General features: G+C 48.5%; 1 protein-coding gene across 18 annotated transcripts in view; it reads right to left on the bottom strand.

Annotated features, from left to right (window-relative positions):
• Positions 1-202: 202 nt before the first annotated feature.
• Positions 203-17,777, bottom strand: part of LOC124007880 (peripheral plasma membrane protein CASK-like) — a 73,735-nt gene continuing 56,160 nt past the window's right edge. For 4 of the 18 annotated variants that reach the window (XM_046318692.1, XM_046318694.1, XM_046318691.1 and 1 more), the window contains exons 11-28: positions 15,573-15,694; positions 15,246-15,323; positions 14,989-15,069; positions 13,048-13,236; positions 12,893-12,971; positions 12,721-12,806; positions 12,474-12,578; positions 12,313-12,381; positions 12,191-12,226; positions 10,346-10,384; positions 9,715-9,911; positions 9,359-9,474; positions 8,100-8,180; positions 7,912-7,992; positions 1,848-2,050; positions 1,051-1,155; positions 875-901; positions 203-647 (exon numbers count right to left, since the gene is read on the bottom strand). In XM_046318692.1, the coding sequence (XP_046174648.1) occupies positions 471-647; positions 875-901; positions 1,051-1,155; positions 1,848-2,050; positions 7,912-7,992; positions 8,100-8,180; positions 9,359-9,474; positions 9,715-9,911; positions 10,346-10,384; positions 12,191-12,226; positions 12,313-12,381; positions 12,474-12,578; positions 12,721-12,806; positions 12,893-12,971; positions 13,048-13,236; positions 14,989-15,069; positions 15,246-15,323; positions 15,573-15,694 (1,871 nt within the window). In that variant the 3' untranslated portion in view covers positions 203-470. The remainder of the gene's footprint in view (positions 648-874; positions 902-1,050; positions 1,156-1,847; positions 2,051-7,911; positions 7,993-8,099; positions 8,181-9,358; positions 9,475-9,714; positions 9,912-10,345; positions 10,385-12,190; positions 12,227-12,312; positions 12,382-12,473; positions 12,579-12,720; positions 12,807-12,892; positions 12,972-13,047; positions 13,237-14,988; positions 15,070-15,245; positions 15,324-15,572; positions 15,695-17,777) is intronic. The other 14 variants (XM_046318709.1, XM_046318708.1, XM_046318707.1 and 11 more) reach the window with 12 other exon arrangements.

The following is a 17,777-nucleotide window of genomic DNA, read 5'->3' as shown; positions in this document are numbered from 1 at the left end:
TCCTCCTCACTATCTCGCCTCAGACAGCTATCGCTGTAACGATACAAAAAGAAATAAGGTAGAAAATGCCACCCCCCCCCCCTCCCTCCATCCCCACCTTCAACTCTAAGAAGAGGACCATATTCAGCATTTTATATTATATATATATATATATATATATATATATATATATATATATATATATAATAGAAAATAATGAATATGCCTTTTATATATATATATACACACACACACAACATGTGCCTTTGAGGCAGTCGGTAAGGAGTGGAGAGGAAGACGACAGAAGTCACTGTTTTTCTTCAGGAGGACTGACTGAGGTTTCAGAGGTCCTTTTTCATTCATTTTTTCCTTCATCCACACGGTTTCCACAGAGATGTTCCACAGAGACGCATTGTAAAAGAAAACCGGGGTTTGTTGGGGAATGGGGGACGACAGTCAGAGTTTGATGTTGGTTGGTCTGGGTTCAGGGGTTAATAAACCCAGGACACAGGAACCCACTGAGCGGTGGTACACACCAGGTTCACAGCCTCCTCCAGTAGACGGATGGTGTCGTCGATCTCATTGTTGATGACGGTCTGGTCGAAGTAATGGGCGTAGGTCTTCTGGAGGCCCTCGGACTCCTTCTGCAGCCGCTGGAGGGAGTCATCCTAAAGGGAGGAGGAGGGAAGAAAGAGTCAGAATAACAGGGGAAGAAAAGACCCTCCTTCCAGGCATTGTGGGAAGGGTCGAGTCACACAATGGAAAGAAAGATGAAATGGGACTCTGGGAGGATCTTAGTATACTCAAAAACAAACCATTTACACACAAACACAATACACACACCTATAAAAGGAGTGTATATGAGCTAATCTACTTGTACATATCCAGTACTTACAGGCAGTTTCCTGCACCACTTGGGAAGCTTGGGTGCAAGGAGAAAGGCATGCCAAAGAAAAATCAACAGGAATGCAGACAGGACACAGGCAGTGGGATGGACTTTCACCACAGCAAAATGACAGAGACACAACCCAAAACATGACGGACACAGTAGCAGTGTGTGTTGGCACTAACCTCGTTCATTCCAGGGGTGATGGTGGGAGCTGCGATGAACACAACGTAAGGGGCAAACTCAGCCGTCCTCAACACCTTGAGTGCCTGAAGAGAAACAAGAGATGACTGACAGAAAACTGACTAGTGAGCTACATTTAAAAACTCTCCACAGTATTAATAAACAGGAAGTGTATATTCAACTGGCAGAACATAAACTGAAGAGATGAAGGTTAGGTTAGAGTTCATGTTTGAGTTAAGGTCAGGTATATTTAGGTTAGATCATTAGATCATTAGATTAGCGTTCCACCATCACTGATTTTCTGCCGGTGGAATATATACTGCTTAATAAATACTGGACACACACACACACACACACACACACCCCCCACCTCACACACAGACAACCCCGCCCATCCCCACCTCACACACAGACAACGCCGCCCACCCATTATCACCTCACACACAGACAACCTCGCCCATCCCCACCTCACAAACAACCACACCCATCCCCACCTCACAGACAAACAACCCCACCCCACACACAGACAACCCCACCTCACACAGACAACCCCACACCCACCTCACAGACAAACAACCCCACCCCACACACAGACAACCCCACCCAACCCCACCTCACACACAGACAACCCCACCTCACACACAGACAACCCCACCCAACCCCACCTCACACACAGACAACTCCACCTCACACACAGACAACCCCACCTCACACACAGACAACCCCACCTCACACACAGACAACCCCACCCACCCACCTCACACACAGACAACCCCGCCCATCCCCACCTCACACCTACCTGTGGTTCCACGTCCAGTATGGAGATCATACCCTGCTGGTGGATCTGGCGGATGGTCTCTAGCCGCGTGCCGTACATGGCGTCCTCATGACTACCGTACTCCAGGTAGTCATTGTTACTGATGTCCTGCATCATCTGGTCATGTGTCACAAAGTAGTAGTTCTTCCCATTCTCCTCGTCCTTCTTTGGAGGTCTGGTTGTGTCTGTGGGGAGGGAGAGAGGGGGAATGGGAGGGAGAGAGAGAGGGAAAGAGAGGGAGAGAGAGAGGGAAAGAGAGGGAGAGAGAGGGGGAATGGGAGGGAGAGAGAGAGGGAAAGAGAGGGAGAGAGAGGGGGAATGGGAGGGAGAGAGAGAGGGAATGGGAGGGAGAGAGAGAGGGAAAGAGAGGGAGAGAGAGAGGGGAATGGGAGGGAGAGAGAGAGGGAAAGAGAGGGAGAGAGAGAGGGGGAATGGGAGGGAGAGAGAGGGGGAATGGGAGGGAGAGAGAGGGGGAATGGGAGGGAGAGAGAGGGGGAATGGGAGGGAGAGAGAGGGGGAATGGGAGGGAGAGAGAGGGGGAATGGGAGGGAGAGAGGGGGAATGGGAGGGAGAGAGAGGGGGAATGGGAGGGAGAGGGGGAATGGGAGGGAGAGAGGGGGAATGGGAGGGAGAGAGGGGGAATGGGAGCGGAGAGGGGGAATGAGAGGGAGAGAGGGAAAGGCAGGGAGAGAGGGAAAGGGGGGAGCGAGAGAGGGAAATGGGGGAGAGAATTAGGGAGGGGTAAGTGATAGAACCTGAATGGAGGTTCCTACACTCAAGTCTTCTCTTAGTGCATAGATGTCCATGTAGTGTTGGTAATGGTAGTAGTGGTGGTGGTAGTAGCGGTAGTAGTGGTAGCAGTAGTAGTGGTAGCAGTAGTAGTGGTGGTGGTAGTAGCGGTAGTAGTGGTAGTGGTAGCTGTAGTAGTGGTGGGGGTAGTAGTGGTATTAGTGGCGGTTGTGGTGGTAGCGGTAGTAGTGGTGGTAGTGGTATTAGTGGTGGTAGCGGTAGTAGTAGTGGTAGTAGTAGTAGCGGTAGTAGTAACGGTGGTAGTGGTAACAGTGGTATTAGTTGTTGTGGCGGTAGTTGTGGTAGCGATAGTAGTGGTGGTAGTGGTATTAGTGGTAGCGGTAGTAGTGGTATTAATGGTAGTAGTGGTGGTAGTAGTATTAGTGGTAGCGGTAGTAGTGGTATTAATGGTAGTAGTGGTGGTAGTAGTGGTAGCGGCAGTAGTGGTGGTAGCGGTAGTAGTGGTGGTGGTAGTAGTAGTAGTAGCTGTAGTGGTGGTAGTAGCAGTAGCTGTAGTGGTGGTAGTAGCTGTAGTAGTGGTGGTGGTAGTGGTAGTAGTAGCTGTAGTGGTGGTAGTAGCAGTAGTAGTGGTGGTGGTAGTGGTAGTAGTGGTAGCAGCGGTGGTAGTGGTAGTAGTGGCCGTAGCGGTGGTAGTAGTGGTGGTAGTAGTGGTATTAATGGTAGTAGTGGTGGTAGTAGTGGTAGCGATAGTAGTGGTGGTAGTGGTATTAGTGGTAGCGGTAGTAGTGGTATTAATGGTAGTAGTGGTGGTAGTAGTGGTAGCGGCAGTAGTGGTGGTAGTGGTAGTAGTGGTGGTGGTAGTAGTGGTAGTAGTGGTGGTGGTAGTGGTAGTAGTGGTAGTAGTGGTGGTGGTAGTGGTAGTAGTAGTAGCAGCGGTGGTAGTAGTGGTAGTAGTGGTGGTGGTAGTGGTAGTAGTGGTAGCAGCGGTGGTAGTGGTAGTAGTGGCAGTAGCGGTGGTAGTAGTGGTGGTACTGGTGATAGTGGTAGTAGCGGCAGTAGTGGTGGTAGTAGTAGTCGCGGCAGTAGTGGTGGTAGTAGCGGTAGTAGTGGTGGTGGTAGTAGGTGTGGTAGTAGTAGTGGTAGTAGCAGTAGTGGCTGTAGTGGTGGTAGTAGTAGCGGTGGTAGTAGTGGTGGTAGTGGTGGTAGTAGTAGTAGTGGCTGTAGTGGTGGTAGTAGCAGTAGTAGTGGTGGTGGTAGTGGTAGCAGCGGTGGTAGTAGTGGTAGTAGCAGTGGTAGTAGCGGTAGCGGTAATAGCGGTGGTAGTAGTGGTGGTGGTAGTAGCAGGTGTGGTAGTAGTGGTAGTAGTGGTGGTAGTGGCGGTGGTAGTAGTGGTAGCAGCGGTGGTAGTGGTAGTAGTGGTGGTAGTGGTGGTAGTGGCGGTGGTAGTAGTGGTAGTAGTGGTAGTAGTAGTTGTAGTAGCGGTGGTAGTAATGGTGGTAGTAGCAGTAGTGGTAGTAGCGGTGGTAGTAGCGGTGGTGGTAGTAGCGGTAGTAGTGGTAGTAGTGGTGGTAGTGGCGGTGGTAGTAGTGGTAGCAGCGGTGGTAGTGGTAGTAGTGGTGGTAGTGGCAGGTGTGGTAGTAGTGGTAGTAGTGGTGGTGGTAGTAGTGGTAGTAGCGGTGGTAGTAGCGGTAGCGGTAATAGCGGTGGTAGTAGTGGTGGTGGTAGTAGCGGTAGTAGTGGTAGTAGCGGTGGTAGTAATGGTGGTAGTAGCAGTAGTGGTAGTAGTGGTGGTAGTAGCGGTGGTGGTAGTAGCGGTAGTAGTGGTAGTAATGGTGGTAGTAGTAGTGGTCGTAGTAGTGGTAGCGGCAGTAGTGGTGGTGGTAGTAGTAGTAGTAGCTGTAGTGGTGGTAGTAGCAGTAGTAGTGGTGGTGGTAGTGGTAGTAGTGGTAGCAGCGGTGGTAGTGGTAGTAGTGGTAGCAGCGGTGGTAGTGGTAGTAGTGGTGGTAGTGGCGGTGGTAGTAGTGGTAGTAGTGGTGGTAGTGGCAGGTGTGGTAGTAGTGGTAGTAGTGGTGGTGGTAGTGGTAGTGGCGGTGGTAGTAGTGGTAGTAGTGGTGGTAGTGGCAGGTGTGGTAGTAGTGGTAGTAGTGGTGGTGGTAGTAGTGGTAGCAGCGGTGGTAGTGGTAGTAGTGATAGTAGTGGTGGTAGTGGCGGTGGTAGTAGTGGTAGTAGTGGTGGTAGTGGCAGGTGTGGTAGTAGTGGTGGTGGTAGTAGTGGTAGTAGCGGTGGTAGTAGCGGTAATAGCGGTGGTAGTAGTGGTGGTGGTAGTAGCGGTAGTAGTAGTGGTAGTAGCGGTGGTAGTAATGGTGGTAGTAGCAGTAGTGGTAGTAGCGGTGGTAGTAGCGGTGGTGGTAGTAGCGGTAGTAGTGGTAGTAGTGGTGGTAGTGGTGGTAGTGGCGGTGGTAGTAGTGGTAGCAGCGGTGGTAGTGGTAGTAGTGGTAGTAGTGGTGGTAGTGGCAGGTGTGGTAGTAGTGGTAGTAGTGGTGGTGGTAGTAGTGGTAGTAGCGGTGGTAGTAGCGGTAGCGGTAATAGCGGTGGTAGTAGTGGTGGTGGTAGTAGCGGTAGTAGTGGTAGTGGTAGTAGCGGTGGTAGTAATGGTGGTAGTAGTGGTGGTACTGGTGATAGTGGTAGTAGCGGCAGTAGTGGTGGTAGTAGTAGTCGCGGCAGTAGTGGTGGTAGTAGCGGTAGTAGTGGTGGTGGTAGTAGGTGTGGTAGTAGTAGCGGTAGTAGTGGTGGTAGTGGCGGTGGTAGTAGTGGTAGTAGCAGTAGTGGCTGTAGTGGTGGTAGTAGTAGCGGTGGTAGTAGTGGTGGTAGTAGTAGTAGTGGCTGTAGTGGTGGTAGTAGCAGTAGTAGTGGTGGTGGTAGTGGTAGCAGCGGTGGTAGTAGTGGTAGTAGCGGTGGTAGTAGCGGTAGCGGTAATAGCGGTGGTAGTAGTAGCAGGTGTGGTAGTAGTGGTAGTAGTGGTGGTAGTGGCGGTGGTAGTAGTGGTAGCAGCGGTGGTAGTGGTAGTAGTGGTAGTAGTGGTGGTAGTGGCGGTGGTAGTAGTGGTAGTAGTGGTGGTAGTGGCAGGTGTGGTAGTAGTGGTAGTAGTGGTGGTGGTAGTAGTGGTAGTAGCGGTGGTAGTAGCGGTAATAGCGGTGGTAGTAGTGGTGGTGGTAGTAGCGGTAGTAGTGGTAGTAGTAGTGGTAGTAGCGGTGGTAGTAATGGTGGTAGTAGCAGTAGTGGTAGTAGCGGTGGTAGTAGCGGTGGTGGTAGTAGCGGTAGTAGTGGTAGTAGTGGTGGTAGTGGCGGTGGTAGTAGTGGTAGCAGCGGTGGTAGTGGTAGTAGTGGCAGGTGTGGTAGTAGTGGTAGTAGTGGTGGTGGTAGTAGTGGTAGTAGCGGTGGTAGTAGCGGTAGCGGTAATAGCGGTGGTAGTAGTGGTGGTGGTAGTAGCGGTAGTAGTGGTAGTAGTAGTGGTAGTAGCGGTGGTAGTAATGGTGGTAGTAGCAGTAGTGGTAGTAGCGGTGGTAGTAGCGGTGGTGGTAGTAGCGGTAGTAGTGGTAGTAATGGTGGTAGTAGTAGTGGTCGTAGTAGTGGTAGCGGCAGTAGTGGTGGTGGTAGTAGGTGTGGTAGTAGTAGCGGTAGTAGCAGTAGTGGCTGTAGTGGTGGTAGTAGTAGCGGTGGTAGTAGTGGTAGTAGCGGTGGTAGTGGTGGTAGTAGCAGTAGTAGTGGTGGTGGTAGTGGTAGCAGCGGTGGTAGTAGTGGTGGTAGTAGCAGGTGTGGTAGTAGTGGTAGTAGTGGTGGTAGTGGCGGTGGTAGTAGTGGTAGCGGTAATAGCGGTGGTAGTAGTGGTGGTGGTAGTAGCAGGTGTGGTAGTAGCGGTAGCGGTAATAGCGGTGGTAGTAGTAGTGGTGGTAGTACCAGGTGTGGTAGTAGTGGTGGTAGTGGCGGTGGTAGTAGTGGTAGCAGCGGTGGTAGTGGTAGTAGTGGTGGTAGTGGCGGTGGTAGTAGTGGTAGCAGCGGTGGTAGTAGTAGTGGTAGTAGTGGTGGTAGTGGCAGGTGTGGTAGTAGTAGTGGGTAGTAGTAGTGGTAGTAGTAGTAGTGGTGGTAGTAGTGGTGGTAGTAGTGGTGGTAGTAGTAGTAGTGGCAGTAGTATTGGTTGCGGTAGTAGCGGCGGTAGTGGTAGTAGTGGTGGTAGTAGTGGTGGTAGTGGCAGGTGTGGTAGTAGTGGTGGTGGTAGTAGTGGTAGTAGTAGTGGTAGTAGCGGTGGTAGTAATGGTGGTAGTAGCAGTAGTGGTAGTAGCGGTGGTAGTAGCGGTGGTGGTAGTAGTGGTAGTAATGGTGGTAGTAGTAGTGGTAGTAGTAGTGGTAGTAGTAGTGGTAGTAGTAGTAGTGGTGGTAGTAGTGGTGGTAGTAGTGGTGGTAGTAGTATTGGTTGCGGTAGTAGCGGCGGTAGTGGTAGTAGTGGTGGTAGCGATGGTAGTAGTGGTAGTGGTGGTAGTAGCGGTGGAAATTGTGGTAGTAGTGGTAGTAGCAGCGGTGGTAGTAGCAGTGGTAGTAGCGGTGGTAGTGGTAGTAGCAGCGGTGATAGCGCTGTTAGTGCCGGTAGCGGTAGTAGTGGTGGTAGTAGTGGTAGTGGTAGCAGTGGTAGTGGTGGTAGTAGCGGTGGTAGTGGTAGTAGTAGCGGTGGAAGTAGTGGTAGTAGCGGTGGAAGTTGTGGTAGTAGCGGTGGAAGTTGTGGTAGTAGCGGTGGTAGTAGTGGTGGTAGTAGTGGTGGTAGTGGTAGTAGTAGCGGTGGAAGTTGTGGTAGTCGCGGTGGAAGTTGTGGTAGTAGCGGTGGTAGTAGCGGTGGTAGTGGTAGTAGTAGCGGTGGTAGTGGTAGTAGTAGCGGTGGAAGTTGTGGTAGTAGCGGTGGAAGTTGTGGTAGTAGCGGTGGTAGTAGTGGTGGTAGTAGTGGTGGTAGTGGTAGTAGTAGCGGTGGAAGTTGTGGTAGTAGCGGTGGAAGTTGTGGTAGTAGCGGTGGAAGTTGTGGTAGTAGTGGTAGCGGTGGAAGTTGTGGTAGTAGCGGTGGAAGTTGTGGTAGTAGCGGTGGTAGTAGTGGTAGTAGCGGTGGTAGTAGTGGCAGTGGCGGTGGTAGTGGTAGCAGCGGTGGTAGCGCTGTTAGTGCCGGTAGCGGTGGTAGTGGCGTTAACGGTAGTAGTGGTAGTAGTTGTGGTAGTGGTAGCGGTAATCGTGGTAGTAGTGGTGGTAGGTCTCTTACGAGGAATGGGGTAGGCAAATCGGTCTGGGTGCTTCGTGATGAGCGTGTTCTTGATGTGCCTCCTGCCAACTCCATGGGCCCCTGGGAAGAGAGAGACACATAAGACAATGAGACAGAGACGTTAAATAATGTGTTGTCAACTGTTCCCCTTTAGTTAACACTACCTAAGAACCATCTGTCTAACGTACCCAACAAAACAAGCGTTTTCCTCTTGAATGCAGGCAGTTTGACCACCTCTTCATACGTGACCAGGTCTAGTTGGTCAAACACTGAAACAGAGAAGGTGAAGAGATGTTCACTGAGAGCCATAGGAATAATGGAACACAGACACAATGGGGTTGTCTGTAGTGCACAGCACAGGAAGGTGAATCAAATGAATGGCTTAAATAAAGAATGGATCGCTGAAATAAGTTTACTGATAACAGTGTGAAAAAGATAGCGGTTTGTTTTTGCCATCTAAAGGGCCTACGTGTGATTGGAATTATTTGACATCACAAGTTCAATACTTCAGGTCTGTGAGAGACGGACAAACCAGGACACATAAAACGAGGAAGAACAAATGAAACAGCGAGACAGAAGTTCAAACTGTGGACTGACGTCAAACAAGGAAACGAGCGTGAATGAAGTAGAGGATAGAGGGAGAGAAACGGAGGAGGGCATCGTTCAGAGTTACTTACATGCAGCCAAGCCATTGGGTAAGAGACGCAGAACAGAGGGAAGGAGGGAGGGGAGGGTTAATAGAAGAAAAGGTCAAATAAAAACATTACAGTACATAGCTTGGACTCGGAGGCCAGGTTGTTAATGGCAGGAGCGTTAGACATGTAACATTCAGTTAACATTGAGACAACGTTTAGAGAGGAGCTCTTTGAGGGAGGAAAGGGGCATTAGTCAGATTCAGTTGGAAACCATTCCACAGACAGTACAGTAGTAAGCTAAGCATTTAGCTCTACAGACCGGGAATGTCTTTATTATACAATAAACAAAATACTACATTCAGAACTGAGACAATATTTTGGCCAGTGAATAAAGCTGCAAGAGAATATCTGGGATATAACATCTGAATGGATCATACAATATAAAATACAACGGAAACATCTGGAACACTTGGAATATCTTATAGCCAACATGTCAAGCCAAACACTTTTACACACACACACACACACACACACACACACACACACACACACACACACACACACACACACACACACACACACACACACACACACACACACACACACACACACACACACACACACACACACACACACACACACACAGAATAAAGAATTGGTTTCTGATTGTATTATTAAAGCATGCTGTGTGTGTGTGTGTGTGTGTGTGTGTGTGTGTGTGTGTGTGTGTGTGTGTGTGTGTGTGTGTGTGTGTGTGTGTGTGTGTGTGTGTGTGTGTGTGTGTGTGTGTGTGTGTGTGTGTGTGTGTGTACCTGCGTTGTGCTTGGCCAGGTACTTGTCTTTGTACTGTTTCTTCTTCTTGCCAAACCAGGTACAGCTGGCCTGCTGCTCCTGCTTAGTCTTCTCCATGGCTATACACGCCACACGCCTGGGTATGGGGGTAAAATGTAAGGAAATAAAAGATACTTCACTGATTATTCAGAGTTATTTTAATTCTTTGGTAACGGCCCCCAAGACCAAAGACTAAGTCAAATTTCTGCTTAACATTTGGGAAAAGTTTGTCTTGCATTGTAATTTCAATCCACTTCTTGAATTGGAAATGGAATTGGAACGAAAGTACCAACCCTGCTGGGTTTTACAGTATGGGTTCCATGGGTTCTGTCCTCACCACTCTTGTAGTTCCGGTGACGGTATGAGCCCTGCGGTTCCGTTCTTAGTGTTCTCCAGCTTGCCCTGCCACCAGTTGTGGTCGTCCTTACTGATGATCTGGATGATGTCACCCACCCGGAAGCGGATCCCGGCCTCCTTACAGGGAATGAGGTCATCCTTGGCGGGGTCGTACTCAAACTGGGCACGCACGTAGATCTGAGGGAGGAAACCGAGGAATGTGATTGGTCAGGACCGCTGATCTGGGAGGGAATAGGGGGACTGATTGATCAAGCTGGAGGTATGGAGGAAAGAGTTGATTTTGATTGGTCAAGCTCCTGACGAGAGCTGTACGGGACACTGATTGGTCGAAATGGCCACAATCGACACAGTAAACAAGAAGCAAAGAGGCGGAGGAGAGAAGAAGAGTCGGGCGAAAAAGAGAAAGCAAATAAGGCAACATCAAAGAAAGCTTTACCATTTGAATCGTTCTGGTTGCCCCTGATTGGCTACATCTTACGCGCAAACGACCAACCATTTTAATGGAGGGGGGGGGGATTATGGACGCCAGCTAATGTTGGATCTGCAAGAGCGACAATGAGGGACATACTGCATGGGATCTACTGCTACTTGGATCCACTGAGAGATCTTACCTTGATGGACATTTTGTCCTTGATGACAGGTCTGGAGATCTAGGGGGTTGAGAGCATCACACACACATCATGCAGTAGAAAACATACGGGACATCGACAAAGGAGGTGAGAGTGAGGAGGACGGGCTACGACACAGGGAGACAGGCTACGACAGGGAGACTTTGCAATGAGGCCCTTTATCTACTTCTCCACAGTCATGGATATCATATGAAGAAAGTTGGAGGTATTTATGTGAGCCAATACTAACTAGCATTAGTGCAATGACGAAGTCTACAGTCAATGCGCTAACACTTGTTAGCAACTGCGCTAGCCCTTGTTAGCAACTTCCTTCAAACTGAATGCAGAAACATATAAATGGTATCCACAAGTTCAACTGATTCTGGGGAAGTAGTTAAAGGGCCTCATTGCCAAAATCACGAAGTATCCCTTTAATACATGCAGGAGTTATTTAAGATGACATGGATCCAAATGATGTTTGACACACACACACAGATTTATACACACGCAGAGACATACACACACACATACATACACACACACACACACACAGACGTTCACACACACAGACATGTACACGCAAACACAGACGTGTACACACACACACAGACGCACACACACACACACACAGACATGTACACACACAGACATGTACACGCAAACACAGACATGTACACACACACACACACACAAAACACAGACATGTACACACACACACGCAAACACAGACATGTACACACACACACACACACACACACACACACACACACACACACACACACACACACACACACACACACACACACACACACACACACACACACACACACAGACGTACACACACACACACACACACACACAGACGTACACACACACACACAGACGTACACACACACACACACACGTACACACACACACACACACACAGACACAGACGTACACACACACACACACACACAGACGTACACACACACAGACGTACACACACGTGTACACACACACACACACACGTGTACACACACACACACGTGTACACACACACACACACACACACACACACACACACACACACACACACACGTGTACACACACACACACACACACACACACACACACACACACACACACACACACACACACACACACACACACACACACACACACACACACGTGTACACACACACACACACACACACACACACACACACACACACACACACACACACACACACACACACACACACACACACACACACACACACACACACGTGTACACACACACTCACAGACGTGTACACACACACTCACAGACATGTACACACACACACACACAGACATGTACACACACACACACACACAGACATGTACACACACACACAGACATGTACACACACACACACTCACAGACATGTACACACACACACACAGACGTACACACAGACATGTACACGCACAGACGTACACACACACAGACATGTACACGCACACACAGACGTGTACACACACACACAGACATGTACACGCACACACACACACAGACATGTACACGCACACACAGACGTACACACACACACAGACATGTACACGCACACACAGACATGTACACGCACACACAGACGTGTACACACACACACACAGACATGTACACGCACACACACACAGACGTGTACACACACACACAGACGTACACACACACACACTCACAGACATGTACACACACACATGCGAGTCCACACACACAAAAACAAGCAAATGGTGTCCCTGGTCTAGACAAAGCCATGTGAGAGGAGGAGTCAGACATCAGAGAAGAGAGGGAGTGGAGGAGTCAGGGAAGTCTATAGCGCTCACCTGTCGTCCTTTAGGCTGGATGGTAGAGGGCAGATCCTACAAGCACACATAGAGTTAACACACATCTAATACAGCACAATAGATTCATCTGACAGAAGCAATATCGAGCCACAGCTCCTCACCAGGATGGAGCTAGTGACACTAGCATGGCCGTTCGCTGGCGACTGTCTGGATAGGTCGGGGGACTCTTTCTGCAGACACACATGGACAAAAAAACATGTGAAAAATGTCAACAGAAAATGACTTATAACTGAAGAATAGAACGCTTCTTTACCTCATTTACCTGATTTTCTAGAGACACAAGAGAATCGGTCCATACCTCGCAAGACATGGACTGTGACCGGTAGCTGGGTACGATCTTAAAGGTAACACTCCCTCGCATTTCCCTCTGTGGGGACACAACATTATCATCAAATGATCACAACCAATAAGAGCCTTCCACTGATACACACGTACCGTAGTACTGTGTAAAGACAAAACTAGCTGATTGGACAATGGTGAGAACGAGAGAATCTGATTGGACAACACACCAGCATCTTCTGGAGCTGTTCTACGGTCTGATTGGCAACGCTGATCCCGTTGATCTCTCTGATCTCATCGCCGACATGCAGCGTACCTACAAGAAGACAGAGGGTGAGACAGAGGGTGAATGTGGGCCTGTTTGTGGTCAGGTGTACGGCATATTCAAAAAGTGTACTGTACCTTGTCTGTGGATCATTCCTCCGTGCATGATACGGGCCACGATGCAGTGGTTCAGATCGTTCATCTTCAGAGTGATGCCCTGAAGAGGTCAAGGGTGAAAGGTCAAATAGGAAGACTCAGTAAATGTGTGTGGTCGGTGTTTGAGTGTGTCGTACCATAGGTTCGTCAGTGTTCTTCTGGAACTGAACCAGGCGTACTCGAGTCACGTTCTCCAGGTCCATGTCCCCGTTGGTGCTCTCGGGAGAGTCTCCGTTCAGGTAGGGTGAGGTGGGCGGGGGGGTCACCCTCAGAGCCTCGTCACTGTACACCTCATGGGCCACCACGTCATGGGTCTGGAGCAAGGCCTACACACACACACACACACACACACACACACACACACACACACACACACACACACACACACACACACACACACACACACACACACACACACACACACACACACACACACACACACACACACACACACACACACAATAAGACACAATAAGACACACCCTCACACAGACATCTACAGCAGACAATGAGTGTGTAATATGGTATTTTAAACAACAGGGGGCACCACAAGGCACTAACTAAATTCACACGTGGCTTATTGTAAGTGTGTAACAGTGTTAGCTGGTTTCTACTTAAGACGTATTTGCTTGGTCTTCCTAAATGAAACATGAGTGACTAAAGGACTGGGTAAACTACTATGGGTCTACACAAATAGACTTGTATCCAGATGGAATATACATTCTTTTTTATTTTTATCTTGGTCACCAGGGAAGGGGGACCCCCCCTTCTTTATACCCAGGCCACTGTGTCAGTCTGTAGGCTGAGCGAAAAGCAGAGGGCTCTAGCGTTGAGATGTCAGTACAGAAACACCCTGTGGGTCAGAGACTAGGTAAGACTAGGTAAGAGGATGGAGAACCAAACACAACTCAGCTTTAAAAAAGGTGCACTATGCACAAATAATTTCCTGGTTGCAAAAGTTCGAATAGTTCGCCTAATTTCAGTTTATGTGACAAAACAAGGAAGTTTAGTGTAGAGAATCATTGTACCATCAAAACCACTGAAATATATTTTCCATAAACAAAAATGGCTGTTTGAAGCTGGTGTAAAAAAACTAAAGTAAAAGATGCAAACACAACTTAAGAACTGGAAGCATAGAAATAGTGCACATAGAACAGAAGTAACACTTCTTAGACTTGCTTTCAATGAGAATGACAGATCTATAACTAACATTTCTATGTGAATTTGGTCAGGTCGCCCAAAAGTGACATATTTCAGCTTAAACTGTAACAGACAAGCACAGAATCTTCTGCCATTGAAATCCTTGGGGCCACCAGAACATGTTTTAGGGTCGCCTAAGTCCAAATACACCTTTGTGATGGTAAAAGCTTTTAGACTTAAAACAGATAAAGTATTTAGAAAAGATAATAGAGCAATATATTTTTACATTGTAATCTTTTAACAACTAATGATCACCAAAATAAAAGCTAGATAGTCAGGAAGAATGGAAAATTCCCAAAACAATTAATTTAGCAGTATAGAACACAGCATCAGCCATGGCAAAATGCATAGAATTGCAGGGAATTCGCTTTAAAACTCCTAAATGTTCTCAGCTCCATGGAAAATTGGTATAATTGCAGGAAATTGGCTTAAAAATGCAAAACTCTCTCTACCTGACACCAGAGAAGAGATGAAGAGAGAACAGAGAGAGAAAGATTAGGAAAAGCAGAGGGAGCTTTTTTTATTGTTCTTTTGTTGGCAGTAACAGCTAGGGCTGGGGGGGCGGAGCATGATGTCTGCAGCCTCACTAGCCCCACCCATAACCCTGGCTGCTACACCTGACAGCCCCTCCCCTCAGTCTTGCTAATCTAACAAATTACTCCCGCCCTCCCTGGGGTCTATAGTGGACAAACTAAGGAGCTTGACCCAGTCATGATCATTTGTTCACACACACACACACACACACACACACACACACACACACACACACACACACACACACACACACACACACACACACACACACACACACACACACACACACACACACACACACACACACACACACACAGAGAGAGGGAGCGATGGAGATGGCCCACCATGAAGTGTGGCTGTGTGAGGATCCTCCGGAGTTCCTTGGCCTCCATGTTGTCAGGGTAACAGGAGATTGTCTCCAGTACCTACAGGATAAGAGGAGGGAGAGGAAGTACAATATCATATAAGAGCATCAACACTTAATACAAAACATTAACAAACCCCCAAAAACTAACCAAAACAACAAGATAAAGTATTTAACAAGCGCTAGTCCCAGAAGAAAAGAGGTGTCCCACCTTGATGTCGTGACCAGGCCACTCACCTCTTTGGCTCTCTGTACTCCATCACTGGGAGGGTTCCTGATCTGAGGAGACGACCTGGTGTTGATCTGGTCATAGAGCTGCAACACCAGGGGGAGACAGACATTATTATTCACTCATATTTTACATATATATATATATATATATATACATACACATATTTACACACATACCACTTTTTGTATTAAATGTTGCTTTAGAAATAAAAATGCATTTTCATTCCCAAGGGATTTACCCAATGAACAATGTGGTGTGTCTGAGCTCTTTACTTGTGTCAAAGTGCCACCTAGTGGACTTGACATGAACCTGCGTGTGTGTAGCCCACTCACGTCCAGCAGTGTGTGTAGGTGTTGGTCCTGGAAGACGCTGTGTAAGAAGTCCAGATCTTTCTCACTGCAGTCGGTCAGAGCATGAATCTCCTCCAGGCTGTCCAGCACCTGGGATACTGCCCCTACACACACACACACACACAGGTTATAACATATACACACACGCAAACACACACCAATTGTAAGTAGTCAGTACCATAAAAACACTAACATTTAGATTTAACACACACAAAAAACACACAAGGACAAACACATTTACACACACCGCAAACACACGCACAGAGACACCGCACACACACACACACAGAAAACACACACAACACACAGACACTACACACACACACAAAGACACAACACACACACAAAGACAACACACAGAGACAGCGCACGCGCACACACACACACAACGCGTGCACACACACAGACTGCGTGCACACACACACACACAGAGCACACACACACACACAGCGCACACACACACAGCGCACACACACACAGAGGCACCGCGCACACACACAAAGAGCGCGCACACACACACACACACACACACACAGAGACAGCGCGCGCGCACACACACACACAGAAAACACACACAACACACAAAGACACTACACACACACAAAGACAACACACAGAGACAGCGCACGCGCACACACACACAGACAGCGCAAGCACACACACACACACACACACACACACAGACTGCGCGCACACACACACACACAGAGAGACAGTGCACACACACACACTGTGTGCATACACACACACACACTGTGTGCATACACACACACACACACACACACACACACACACACACACACACACACACACACACACACACACACACACACACACACACACACACACACACACACACACACACACACACACACACACACACACACAGAGACAGCGCGCACGCACACACAGAGACAGCGCGCGCACACACACAGAGACAGCATTCACACACACAGAGACAGCACACACAGACACAAAGACAACACACAGAGACAGCGCGCGCGCGCACACAACGCGGGCACACACACAGACAGCGTGCACACACACACAGCGCACGCACACACACACAGCGCGCACACACATACCGCATACACACAGAGACACCGCGCATACACACACAGAGACACTGCACACACACACACAGAGACACCGCACACACACAGAGACACCGCACACACACACACAGAGCCACCGCACACACATACACACCGCACACAGAGACACCGCACACAGACACAGAGACACCGCACACAGACACCGCACACACAGCTAGAAACAGAAGGTGTCAGGCTAGAGTACCTGCTACATGCAGCAAAAGCAACAGAGACGGCAGGACAGAATAGAACAGAACAGGTCCCATCATCAATATGACAGATTAGACAGGAAGGAAGGAATAAACCATATCACATGGGATGAAGATAATGGTATGGAGGTCAGGTCATGTGATTGGTTAGTTCAGGTTAGTGAAGGCTGGATCTAGAGATTGTATGGAAGACTAAAGTTAGTTGCCATGCTGCTTGTAAAACATAGAAAAATACTTCACACATAAAAAGAGGTTTGAAGACTGAACACTCAGTTTGTCCTCCAAGGCCATGACAGGTCCAGATTGCACACGCCACTGACAACAGTTGTGATTGGATCAAATGGAAGCCGTGCAGGCGCGCGTCCACCTCATTAGCTGTCGGTGGTGAGTGACATCACAATGCACACAGAGTCTACTTCCCAATACATCTGATTGGCTTTCTGTCCATCTCAGCTTGGAGTTCAATTCACCCCCATCAACTGACACCCAGTCAGATACTGTTTCAAATAGGTAAGGAAGCTGTTTTAGAGTATTGGGACGTGAGTCATCAAGGGTGCTACGAGGGAGGGGGAGGGTAGTTTAATAGATGGTGATGATGTCATGATGTCACACCAGGAAGCTACCTGGGGATACCTTTCAGCTTTCTACAGAGCGCCGCATGGAAACAGTCCAGAGAAGACAATAGAGAGGAAAGATTCAGCAGACAAGAGAAGGAGAGAAAAGAGGAGGCCACAGAATGAAAGACAAGACAGACAGAGAGCAAAGATTCAGCAGACAAGAGAAGGAGAGAAAAAGAGAGAGAGGCCAGGAAGAATGAAAGACAAGACAGACAGAGAGCAAAAGAAAGAGGAGAGAAAGAGAGAGAAAGAGAGAAAGAGAGAGAG

Source organism: Oncorhynchus gorbuscha, linkage group LG21 (assembly GCF_021184085.1).
Source record: "Oncorhynchus gorbuscha isolate QuinsamMale2020 ecotype Even-year linkage group LG21, OgorEven_v1.0, whole genome shotgun sequence".
Taxonomy (NCBI): Eukaryota; Metazoa; Chordata; class Actinopteri; order Salmoniformes; family Salmonidae; genus Oncorhynchus; species Oncorhynchus gorbuscha.
The sequence above is the reverse complement of the archived record's forward strand: the minus strand, read 5'-3'. Positions and strand labels throughout refer to the sequence as shown.